At 38.3% G+C, this 12,910-nt stretch overlaps 2 protein-coding genes across 2 annotated transcripts in view; both read right to left on the reverse strand.

Annotated features, from left to right (window-relative positions):
- swap70b (switching B cell complex subunit SWAP70b) overlaps positions 1–2,123 on the reverse strand; it is a 40,294-nt gene extending 38,171 nt beyond the window's left edge. Inside the window, exon 1 of the mRNA XM_084733850.1 lies at positions 1,932–2,123. Within this exon, the coding sequence (XP_084589976.1) occupies positions 1,932–2,027 (96 nt within the window). The 5' untranslated portion in view covers positions 2,028–2,123. The remainder of the gene's footprint in view (positions 1–1,931) is intronic.
- Positions 2,124–5,335: 3,212 nt separating this feature from the next.
- On the reverse strand, positions 5,336–12,593 carry wee1 (WEE1 G2 checkpoint kinase). Its single transcript, XM_084733300.1, has 10 exons — positions 11,845–12,593; positions 10,049–10,263; positions 9,536–9,602; positions 9,102–9,274; positions 7,903–8,171; positions 7,657–7,746; positions 7,424–7,509; positions 7,151–7,321; positions 6,730–6,875; positions 5,336–5,632 (listed from the first exon to the last, which is right to left on the reverse strand). The coding sequence occupies exons 1-10, from the start codon at positions 12,331–12,333 to the stop codon at positions 5,476–5,478; spliced, it is 1,863 nt and encodes a 620-aa protein (XP_084589426.1). The 5' UTR covers positions 12,334–12,593; the 3' UTR covers positions 5,336–5,475.
- Positions 12,594–12,910: the final 317 nt, after the last annotated feature.

Genomic DNA, 12,910 nt, shown 5'->3' on the forward strand with positions numbered 1-12,910 from the left:
AGATTGAGAAGCTGCTGACTGTGGAGTCACAGGAGTACAATAAAAAAGACAATCTGTAAAAGAATAAGAAAATAAATGGGGCAATATAAAGAGGAATAAATAAAAGGCTAAATATGTATTAAATGTAATTGATTAATATATTTAATGCACACAATAAGCACTGCTGCTAGGAGCCTCTAACATCAAAACAATAAATAAAAGTACTTGTTTGATGACGGTGTGAAGTAGTGTGGATCATGAGAGTTGTTTTCATTGATGTGACTCAAGTTTGAGTGTTGTTACGTTTAATCACGTGCGCTCATGGAGTTCTCCTTCCTGTAATCACACAACTCAACAAAATATGTAACATAGGTCTAGTGTTTTTAGATTTTACTTTATTGCAGAAATGTTACGTATTATAGCTTTAATTTATTTAAATTAATTAATTCTATAAATATTTTTAATTTACTTAGCTATTCTTTTATTTATTTCTTAATATATCTCCACATTTTTAGTTTACTTTTTCTTTTATTAATTCCCTTGTTATATTTCCACATTTATTTCTCATTCTTTTACCAATTAATTCTCTTTTACGACACTCCTGTGACTCCATAAATGAGCGCTGAAATTGTCAGCTTGACCTTTATTGTTGATTTTCTTTGAAATAGCTGAACAATGTTTGGCTGGCACAGAGCTGGAAATATGTGGGTGTGTCACACAGTTGTATACATGATGACAATTATCCACTGGAAATTAAAAAAAAAACTTTACTTTTATTTTACTTGGTTGTGATTTGTCCGCTGATACTGACCCTGCTTTCCCCTGATGAACAATACATTTAAATAGTTTTCCCTCTCAAAGGCCACAAAAGGTGAAATTTCTCACATGAATATGGGTCAGAGTGAATATCTTACTCTGTAACAAAAGGGTCTATCACTGTAGGGATTTTTCTATAATATTGTCCAACAGAAAGAATAACAATCTGAGCCTGTCAGTGACCAAACAAGCACTTTTAGTGGACTTATTTTGACAGTGTGCAGTAGCCCATTAGGATTCACTGTTCTCCAGATGTAAGAAAACACGTTTGTTTGGTACAGAACCCAACAAGGGTCACATCATTATAATTCCAATATTTTTTCTTTTAGTGAAAACTAAACTAATCGTGAATCACATGGCAATGTCTCTCAGCACAATCACAATATGATTTTTGATATTGTGCAGCCCTACAAGCAATCAAACAAGTAATGGAGAAAAATAAGCAGCAGATAAATGTCAATAAATGACAAATGAGCTCCATCTGAACCAACTACAACAGTACAGTCATAATATATAACACTGACAGTCACAGGGGACATGAGTACTTAAAGTACTCATACATACAATGCAAGATTTTTACTTGTGACCGAGTATTTTCACAGTGTGGGACTGAATGTTATCAATTGTCATAAACCTGCTTCTGTTATTTTTGTTCAATTTGAAGTTTATAATGACTTTAACCCAAATTAAAAGGCCTTTATCATCTGTTAGCCCACTACTTTATTCCTCAAGAGACTTTAGTCAGTTTTAACGTCAAAGCAGAGACTAAATAATATTCTCATGCCTTCGAAATTCATTTGAACTCTTTATTAGTTTTATTCCAGTACTCATTCTGTGTTTTTTTTTTTACTATTGTTTTTGTTATTTTCTATCGAAACACGCCGAAATCAGAAATGATTAGCTTGAATCAATTAGTGAAACCAACAGGTGCGTCTGTCTGAGCTGCTGCTCATGTCGCCTCACAAACTGAAGCACGCCGGTGATTTTACAGGAGGAAAAGCGTCCAGATTACACGAAAGGATGTTGTTGTTTTAATTTAGCTAAAAGATAGCAAAAGCTGAGACTGTAGTCAACTGTTAGAGTTTCCTGTTCGGTCAAACAAACAGCAGCTCAGAGTGAGTTTTTGTTTTTTTTACCTTCAGCTGAGATTTGGAGACTTTGCCGCTTCTGTCCACATCCAGAGCTGTAAACGCGTGCCAGATAGACTTTAAAAGTTCGTCCCGCAGCGACATAATGACTTAAAAAAATAAAAATTAAACTTGAACTGTCTCTGGTTGTGTTGTCTGTCTCTTCCTCTGCCGCTCTGCGTGAGTGTGGACTGTCTTCACTGTTGGACACGATGAGGGAAAAGTCACATGACCCCCGCTGCCTGTCAGACACTGTGCGCTGCGTGTTTGGCATCATGATGAATGAAGAGCTGCAGCACCGCTCAGCGAGAGAAACACACACACACAAAAACTGTTTTTAACTGCAGATTATGTTTCACCGAGGTCAGAGGTGAAAGAAACACTCAGAGCTGCTAAATACAGCGATACTACAGAACAAGTAAAAGTCCTGCATTCAAAAAAAAGTACATAACTATTAGCATCAAAATAGAGGCCTGCTTAAAGTACTACAGATAAAAGTACTCATTATACAGAATGGACCATGTCAGGATAATATGACTGAATTATATTTATTGATGCATTCATGTTGTTGAGTAGCTTGTGGGAATTTCCCCAGACCATCACTAAAATGTTGTCTTATTTTAATCTATAATAATGCATCATAATTTATTTGCTGATTATATTTTGTATCTGAATCCGAAAAATAACAAGAAAAAAACAAATCAAATAAATGTAGGACTAGTAGAGTAAAAAGTACAACATATACCTCTGAAATGCAGTGGAGTAGAAGTATACAGTAGCATAAAATGTACGTACTTAAAAATTATATTTAAGTACAGTACTTGAGTGAAGGTACTGTACCGCCACTGATAAGCTCAACACTGGACCCATTACTGAATACTACAACCCTGACGGATTAACTATGAGAAAAACATTTTAAAAAATATTTTTTGTAGGTCTACAACTTGCTAGATCTACAAGCTCATTATCGTGAAATAAATCCCAACAGGATGATGCAGGATCTTGAATGAAGGGGTCTGTTGCAAAATAATGAGCTGCTCACTGTACATTATCCTGCTTATTACAGTCACTTACCAAAAAAATGATAGCTAGGTCCAGGGGAGAAAAAAAATTGGCCATAAAAGACTAAATTTGGTGTCTCTGGGATGATCTGAATTATTGCATATTTTAATGAATTTGCCAACCTGATTGCAAACATGCAGCAAATTCTTTGTTAAAAACAAATTAGGCTTCTCACCCATTTTATCCCAGTCTGTAAATATATATTAATATTAAAACCACAGATACTTCTGACTGATCAGAACTTTCGTAATTCTTACAAAAGCATTGTCATATTTTTAAGTGTAAAATCAGTGAGGCTGAGGTACAACCTGCGTTTTCCTTATATGAACCAGGCCTGAAAAGCAAAACATACCATCAAAGATTACTTCCTCATTTAGTCATAAACTCACCTTGTTCCATTTATTGAACTGATTATTTTCATGTATTACTTTACTTATAATTAAATAAACCTGCCATAACTGCAATTCTATTAATCGCCAGTTCAAATAAACTAAAGAGAATTCAACATGCCACACTGTATAATTGTTGCAGTTTACCCCAAGTCCAGTTTATTCTGTCTATTAATTGGAAAATTATTAGATTGTTAATTTGTTTTTGTTTTTTTAATAAACCACTTCATCCTTTACTTGAGATAACTTCAGAAAACTGAGAAAAAAAAAAAAAAAACCTCATATCTTAAATGCACAAGATGACATTTTCAAACTGCAAAGATATTAAATTATGAGGATATATGAGAGAAACATTACCACTTAAAGGGATAGTTCAGATCTTTTGAAGTGAGAATGTATGAGGTGCTGAGAATAGTTTATACCGACAATTCGATAGGTTTGTTTGTGCTGTTGGTGTTTTAAAAAGGGTCAGTTTGGATTCAGATGTCTTGCAATAACAAACTAGCCGATCAAGGCTGCGATAGACCCGGAACTTCAGTATTCTGTAAAGTAAAAGTACTGTTTGCCACAGGAGTGTGGTTGCTTTGGCAAGAATGATATTTGGTTATGGATCAGCGGTTACCCCTGAGAAAAGTCTGTAATGGCAGAGTAAAGTGGTGGAAATATTCTACATACAGTGTACATCACTAATTTTTTTTAGGTGGCCAAAATGGGTTTTGCTGCTAGCCCTGTCCACAGCAGTTCATTGCTTAGCTTTCAACACTGGTTCTCCTGCTGCTCCTCCAAACTGGAGATGTGCCGACCACCAACTACTGGAGGTAATACACTGACTATGGATAAATACCTCATACAAGTCAAATCTGTGAGGAAACCATTTTTGAGTGATGTTTCAGATATGGGAAACCATGTGTTGACGACTGTATTGTGACAACTAAACCTCTTAATACTATAATCTGACAGATTTACCAAATCTGTGAAGGGGAAATCCTCCAACATCACATAATCCCACAGTGAACAGAACAAAGTGTAGGTGGTGAGAATTTATTAAAAGAACATTTGTACAAGTTACGACAGAAAAGGGTTTTTGTGTTAGAGATTACAAGAACAAAAAGATAAGGAATACTTCTAAACAGTAATCGAAGATGAGCCTTGTGGGAAAAGAAAACAGAACACATGAGAATCCAAAGAACAGGACAATGATTGTTCTAATGCTACAGGCAGGGTTGGCAGCACCAATTAACAGGGGAGATTAAACCACTATGGATCAATTCTAAACTCACTGATGATGAGTTAACTCACTGGTTTTCATACTTCAAACCAATTTTTCTTAACCAGATTTTCTTCAAATGATCACGGCATGATCCATTTTCCATCTAAACAGAAAAATGCATTAAATGGAGGGGGGAATGGAATCCTGCTATTTGAAAATAAGAGCCAATGACCTCAAGAATGACCCAACCTGAAACTGGCCAAACCCTGATACACACAAAACATCAATAGCAGCAGTTTCTTTCTTTTTCTTAAAAAAAAAAAAAAAAAAAAAAAAAAAGCATGTGGCAAGTTTCACATGTTGCCTCCAAAGTGCTCCATTACAAACAGAAATCGTCAGTTCTCAGACCGTCTGGTACCCAGCATCAGGCATTTGACAGGCAGTAAGGTGCGCACGACTACGGCAAGTACATTCACTCTGAAGAGAGCTTCACTGCGGCTTTGATCCGCTGCCAACGGGCTTCGGCTTTGTCGAGGGAAGTGCAAGGACAGAAACGGAGAGAGAGCCTGACGTCTATGCAAACTTAAGGAATGACAGAGTGTGAAAGGTACAGCAACTACCTTTGAGGAATGACAGTTTTTTCTCCAAAGAAGAAGTCCATCAAAAAAGAAATGGCTGAACTATGTTGTCAATGAGAGTCTATCGAGATGAGTTCCAGTTCAATGTGGTAACAGTCTGCAGCTTTGATGGGACTGAGGAGCCCAACACCACAACTGACCGGTTTCTCCTCAGAAAAAGAAAAAAAACTAAAGAGGCCATCTCATCTGAACAGGTCTGATTAAAAGGTCCATAAGCCTTCGTGTTTCACCTCTTCTCAGGGTGGATTAACGTCTCAGTAGATTGTAAGGCTGACTGATCGATTCATCTTCTTGCCGATGAGTCTGGAGGTTCTGGGGTTTGACTGGACTGTGGAGCGAGTCAGGATCCTGTCGGTGGACAAAACCTTCTCCTCTGCTGCAGCTCGAGCCAGCTGGGCCTTCTTCAGCTCCCTGAGGAAGATTTTAATAAAGTACAGTTAAGACGAGGTCAGACAGCTTAAGCCTGGAATCAACTATTACTTCCATTATAGATTAATCTGTCAGTTATTTTTTATCATAAATCAGTCTGCAGTAGGGCTACAACTAACACCTACAGTAACATTTACATCAGAGAAGGAACCAGAGAATTTTGGCATTTTTGTTTTAGAAAAAAAAAATGTTTGCAGATTAAATTTATTTATATTAATGTTCTGATTGACTGGAAACTGTAAAAAAAAACAACACCATTTTAAGTCCAAGGTGATGTCTTCAAATTGTTGACCAAGAGTCAACTAACTATTGTTTTCACAATGGACTAATTTACCGATTATTTTCACAATTAATCGATCAATTGTTTAGACTACAATGTCACAAAATTGTGAAAAATGCTCATCACTATTTCCCAGAGCCAAAGGTGACAATTCCATCACTTTATCAGTCCAAAACCCAATGACTCCTTTACTTTTTACTATCATAAATTAAAGCTGCATATCCTCACATTTAAGTAGCTAAAAGCACGAAATATGACAATTTTACTTGAAAAATGACTGAAATGATTAATCGACAATAAAAATAGCAGTCAGTTTTTGTTGAATTGATGCACTGATCAGTCACGGCAGCTCTAGCTGTAACTAACAATCATTTAAACTGTAAACATCAGGAAGAACAAAAAAACAAAGAAAACAATCACAAGTTCCCAAAGCCTTTGATAATACCTTAAAATATTTTGTCCATCTAATCTAACAGTCCAAAGCTATTCCAATGACTTTGCAACCAGAAAAAAACAACACAAACAATCTATTATCAAACTAGCTTCTGATTAATTTTCTGTTGATCAACTAACTTTAGCCCTACAGAAAACACAGTTAAGGAGCTCGTACATAGAAACATTTGGTATTTTTGCCAGAAAAATGTCTTGCAGCTGCAGATTAATTCTGTTGATCAACTGATTTTTTTCAGCTCTAAATTAACTATTTTAATCATGTAATCGAAGCCTGACTGATAAACCATTTCTGTCAACTAATGATTGACACTGGGTTCAGTAGTTGGGAGTGCTACTGTAAACTTACTTCTGAAGCAGTGCGTTCTTGAACTTCTCTGCGTTGAGCTCGACTCTGAGCTGGTCTGCACTCATTCTGGCAGCCGTGAGCAGCACCGGGTGTTTGATGAGGTCAGAGGTTGAAGGCCGTCTACTTGGATCAGGGTGGATCATCAGCTGAAATAAAAAAGATACGATTAAGTGAAAAAGGAAAAAAAATGTTCAACAAGCATGTGACAAGAAAGCATGAAGCCATTTCCTAGTAGAAATGATTAATGGTTAGTTGACTGCCAGAAAATTAATTTAAGTAAAATTTTAACTAAGTGTAACCATGTCTCTATTAACTACAAAACTTTACAACCAAAATAAGTGATAGATCCTCAGTGCAGTCCTCACATAGCTGCTCTCATTCAACAGAAATAAAGACAGATAATTAAAAGATAGACTGTTACCTTAAGAAGACTGAGAAACTCTGGAGAAAGTACTTGGGGGATGGTGGGGAGTTTGCCCTGTCGGATCTCGTGCCATTTGTCTCCGTTGGTGGGAAGAGGCTCCGCCCCCGAGGCGCTGACAACAGTCAGAGCTAAAGCAAAGATGTCTGCCTTCGTCAAGTTACTGTAGTCCTATAAATAAGAGACAAATAGAAAAACAGGGAGAAATATTAAGGCCTCTGTGAAGTTCTACTTTTTTAAAAGGAGAAGCAGTCTTGGAGTAAGATGACAAACCTCTTGTAAAACTTCATTGGCCAGGTATCTGCTGTCGCCCTCCTCCACTTGTGGATTGTTCACTCTTGTCACATGACCAAGATCACCTGGAGGGAAAGACATGGCATAGATTTAAGCCACGAAGTAAAGCATCATACAGGAGTAACATTTCAAAATATCAGAAAAAGGAATAACAGATATGTTGAAATGCCAGAAGTTATTACATAGACCTCAGAATTGTGGAGGCAGCTTACCTATTTTGTAGACAACACTTGTGGTCAATCCATCATCCTCATCACATTCATCACAGCTGGCTACAGTTTTCCGTGAAATAAAGATGTTGCCTGGGACAAACACATTAACATTTACTTTAGTTTTCCTTGTTAATACTCAAACTCCTGTTGTATAAAAGATAGATTAACATTCCAAATTCCCTTTAAAGCAATCTAACAATAATTACTACTACAATTGGTGTGATTTTAACATCTGTAAATACTCACTAGGCTTGATGTCCATGTGCACCAGAGAAGTCGAGTGGATATACTTGAGCCCTCGTGTGACTTGCAGCAGCAGATCTTTCAGCTCCAGTTCCGACAGGTAACTGAGCTGTCTGTAGTTCTCTGTTATTACATCAGACAGCGTGCCGCCATTGCAGTACTCGTTCTGGATGAGCATGTGGTCGTCCTCAGCCCAAGCCGAGTAGTAACGCACCACATGGGGATGTTGGCCCAGCACAGCGTGGGCATACACCTCCCGTAAGGCGTTCTGTCTGTGGAGGAGGGAAACAGACCGTTTTAATTACAGACATGCCTGAGGCAAGTTTTAGTAGTTAAAATGAAGAAAGAAAAAAGGTTCCTCAAGTCTTTCCAGTAAACAACTTCTGCGGTCCAATTACCAGGATTTCTGAAGGTTTCAAGCTAAATCTAAGACTGTTTTAAGACCATTATCAAACCTATTTAAGACTTATTTGACATCCACACAGGTAAAGAAGTACATGCACAGTTTGCACCAATGCTTATTAGTTCACTGTTTATGTTGTAGCTGGTACAGTGTGATCAATTATTTTTTTTCCCCTAAAACAATTCAAAAAGTCACACTTAGATTAATGCAACTTACAAATGTAAAAAATCAGATTATTGAATTTCAGACTTCTTAAAGCAATAGTTGACCCAAAAATGAAATTTCACAGGGTTCACAGGGATGAGTAGATATTGAGTGAAATTTCATTTTTGGGTTAATTATCGCTTTAACGACCTGCAGAAACCCCAAATTCGCAAAAGAGCACTTGCATAACTTTGGCTGCTTTACATACTGGATGATACTGAGAATTGGGACAAAGTGTCATTTAAAATCTGCATCATCACCACTTTGAAGTGCAACTTTTCTTACAAAATGAGTGGTACCACAAAAGTGCTGGTAGTTTAAGGCATAACATCTGACAATATTATAACAGACTACTGTACATTTGGACACTTCAGACACAGGTCTTTAGTTAACAAAAACTCTGCAGCATTTAATAATAATGCTATTTTGTCAGACATTTTGACTTTATTAAAAAAAATAATAAATTCAGTTTCTGTGATTAAGATATTGCAACTGGCCATATTGCTTCCAGTGTTTTCAGTAATTGTGTATCCCCCCCAAAAAATGAAAGCATACTCCTCTAAGAAATTTTCACATAGTTATAAACTCCACTTACTCGTCCACTGATCCAGCCAGAGGTTTCTTTGATCTCTTGATGGCATAGATGCAGCCATCAAGTCTTTTCACACACTTGAACACAGCGCCAAACTCCCCACAGCCGATCTTCTCCAACTCGAGGAACTCCGAGGTGTACCTGGACATCATGTTGCTTTCCATCATTGTGATCCTCTGAGGACAGATGAAGAGTTTTACATTTATTATAAACATTTAAATTGTTGTTAATTCATTGTTGTCCACAAGCCAACAAAAAACAATCAATCAATTAAGCAATAATGCAAATATCATTGGTTGCAGTTGTAAAATAAAATTTGAGATGAAACTTCCTGCCATACATAACATCTAATGAAGAGAAGTTAGCTATATTCCTAACTGCAAATGTGTCTCTATCACTATATGTAATTAATGCAAATCACATGAATATTTAACTACCTTAGATGGTGGCAAGACTTCATCCTCTCCTTCACCGTCACTTGCCTCCATGTCTTCTCCACAAGAACTGAAAGATCAAAGACAATAGAGGATGTGGGTTAGCATTCTCTCCAGCAGGGGGCAGCACCAGCACCTTCACAAACATATGGCAGAGTTCACCAGTAACCATGAAGTGTTGGTTCCCTGCCAAACCCACTGGCCATAGTCAACGGCTTTAACGAATCCGGGTATCATAACAATGGGTTCAACCTGCCTTCAAGATAAAAGGTAAAGTTGTTCAGAACTGCTCTGCCGTGTGGCATTATCAGCTTTTACATTACTGTGCTGATGAAAGATGAAATGTTATTAAACACAAACTGACCAGGGAAGGAAATATGTAACCAAAATATTGACTACAGCTATTCATCTGCAGGGATTTTAGGTACAATACAGTTTGTAGGACTGACCCCCTTTTAAAAGATATAAAGGTATTTGTAAGAAAACTGTGAGACAAAAAACATCTGAGCAACATACTCATTCCAGTGTGCCCGTTTCCTGTTGTTTCTCTGCTGTGTGGCAGACTGGATGAGGAGGGAGTCGGGGGTGAAGGGGTTAAAGTTGACCAGAGGGGTCTGCTGTCTCCTGCTGCTGTCTGTGATTGACTTTCCTGAAGGCTCCACATTCTTGAACAGGGCAACTCTCCTGCTGGAGGATCCCGGGCCAGAGCCCCTCGCTCTGGACAACAAGCTCTGAAAAAGACAGATGAGATTTAGTGCTTTGAAAGCAGCAGCGAAGAAAAACTTACAAGGCAATGAATTATAAAGTAGACTGCGTACTTGATTAAGAGTGTGCAAATAAATCTGGTTAACAAACAATATATACTCGGTAAGGTTGTCAAGAGTATTTGTACTTTTCCAATACCACATGCTTAAACTGAAAAAATTAGTTAATTATACTACTTAAAGTACTGAAGCTATAAAAAAAAAAAATATCTAAGGGCTTGTTTAAGACTTCAATCTGTATTACTGCCTAAAATTTGGCTTGCAGCAAAGCCAGACAGCGTTCAGTGACTTTTTCTGTACCAGCACTGTGTGTGGGTTGCCAATAAAATATATCCTACTTTGTGTGCCAATGACTATTTTCCCTTTTTACTGTGGTATTGAGTACAAGTATTATATCGAATATTAAAATCCTAGTATTGTGACAAACTCTAATCGTTGGTAGTTCTGCAATAAAGTCCTGCAAGATATCTTGGTTTAAAAAGTTGATGCTTAAAGGGTAATGCTGTGTAATGCACTAATCACTGATAAAGACATGTCCAGACATAAAACTCCAAGTCATCAAATCATCTGGCTGACTACAGTGAGAGCATTATGCAACAGTACAGTTGTGCATTAAGTAGGTCACTGTGGTTAACTGACAGAGCAGAGGTATCCCAGTATCCCCTGGAATTCAAAAAATTGACCTGATTTGTTTGAATGAGCTTGGTGTTGGTTGTTTTTGCTGGTTTTCTGTTTCCAGTTCAACACCTGGCAAAGATTTCTAAGTAGCCAAATCAGTGTGTTTGGAGCACAGTAATTCTTAAGATCAGTAATTCTTTCAAGACATTTAGACTAGAAATTTTACTCAAAGCTATTATGTGGGAGAGTTTTGCAAGATCACATGAGCTAATATCTGAAGTTAAATCTGTGTTCCTGGCAAACATGCAAACAGATTTCTGACACTGGGCCCAAATAAACAACTTTTTGAACAGTGGTTTTCAAATTGGGGTCCGGGGACCAACAGGGGTCTTCTGGTGGTTTGTAGGGAAGTCCCCAGCAAAAGGATTAATAGAGTATTTTAACTTTAATCAAATTTTGACTTTTTTTTTTTTTTTTGGAAGTTGGGATAAGAGGGGAAAAATATTGGTGGCTGTTTTGATTGACTGTAATTTAAAGAAAGAAAAGAAACCTAGAAAACTAAAAATGAAAAAATAACTTAGAGGGGATTTCTTAAGACACAATCCTCTCAAATCCGTGGTATAATGTCCATCTGTTTTTGAGGTGCTTTACATGGGAAAGTTTGGGAACCCTTGTCTTAAGCAACCAAATCAGCATTTCAGGAGTGTAAACAGATCAATATACATTTAAGACAACTGCAGAAGAAATTTTACTCAAAATTATTACGTGGAAGTGTTTTTCGCAAGATCACAAGAGCCAATATCTAAAGTTAATTCTGTGTTCCTGGTAAACATTGTGCGATAACATTTTGACACCAGTATCTAATAACTATAAACTTTTTTTTTTCACAAAGACTGAACAGTTATTAATATTTTTTCATTAAAAACCAACCTTTGGTGTGTGTGGTGTGTCAAAAAGTCTGAGTTTCCTAAAGGTTTTATGTGGAGGTGTGTCGGGGCAGTCTGGGATCGGGGAGCTGGATCCTTCTCCGTCGTCCTGGACGTAGGACCGCTCCGGTGACCCTCCGTACAGCCGAGAAGTCTTCCTTGGAGACGGCGAGCAGTTGGCAAAGATAACGCTGCTCGGTGACCGCAGGTGGGACGGAGAACCAAAGCTGTCCTCGTCCCACAGCTCCACGTCGTCGTCCCCGCCGGACTGGTTCAGGGGGCTGCTGCCGCCCTCCAGTCGCTTGTCGACGGTGTCCCGTCGCACAGGCATCGGGGAATCCATCTCGGTGAAACCAGACTCCCCTCCGGTGCTGTTGTTTACGTCCTCAATTGGGTCGTCTTCACCATCGCTTGATGTAAACTGTAACTTTTGGCGAATTGGTCGAGATTTCGGGGAGGGCGATCCGTGTCGATGGCGGCTGTAGCTCGACATGTTTAGGATTTAAACCCCGGCTGCGTCGACGGGAAAATCACGCGGTTGGACCTCCACTACGGTTGTAGTGGCGTTTCTTGCAAAAAAACCCCACAACGCTACTCAACTAAACTACCTTAAAATTAAGGTATTTGCTCAACAAAGTGTTCAAAAACGACGATAATGCGCTGAAAGCTCCGTTAACATCCCAGAAAAAGTTAACTCCTACACGCCCCTCGAACGTTGAGAAATGGCCACACGGACTTGTTAACGTTAGCTCGTATTCACCGTTAAGTTGGTGATAAAACTACAAACAAATACCAAAACTACCAGGTCCAGTCGAGTATCGGTATCCGTCACTACCTTTCTGATGGCTCACCTACACATAAACACGTCTTTCCGCAATAAAACCATACCAATGTTTACAAAAATGTTTGAATGAGTCAAGAGCTGTCCTCCTCTTCCTATCACGCGCGTGGCAGCAAAGGACTTCCCGCGACCGTTGATCACGTGTGCCCACGCATCCAATCAGATCGCGTCTCGAAATTTTGAAAGATGGGCGTTCCAGAGAGGTTTCGGCTGGCGTTACGTCATCGGT

This window comes from Lutjanus erythropterus, chromosome 13 (genome assembly GCF_056507025.1).
Source record: "Lutjanus erythropterus isolate fLutEry1 chromosome 13, fLutEry1.hap2, whole genome shotgun sequence".
Taxonomy (NCBI): domain Eukaryota; kingdom Metazoa; phylum Chordata; class Actinopteri; order Lutjaniformes; family Lutjanidae; genus Lutjanus; species Lutjanus erythropterus.

Excerpts from the sequence above, each read along its gene's own strand:
- wee1 (XM_084733300.1), bottom strand. The coding sequence starts at position 12,333 with ATGTCGAGCTACAGCCGCCATCGACACGGATCGCCCTCCCCGAAATCT. Across the intron at positions 10,264-11,844 it reads ACACACCACACACACCAAAG|AGCTTGTTGTCCAGAGCGAG; the intron begins GTTGGTTTTTAA and ends TGTCTTTTTCAG. Across the intron at positions 8,172-9,101 it reads CTGGCTGGATCAGTGGACGA|ACAGAACGCCTTACGGGAGG; the intron begins GTAAGTGGAGTT and ends CCTCCTCCACAG.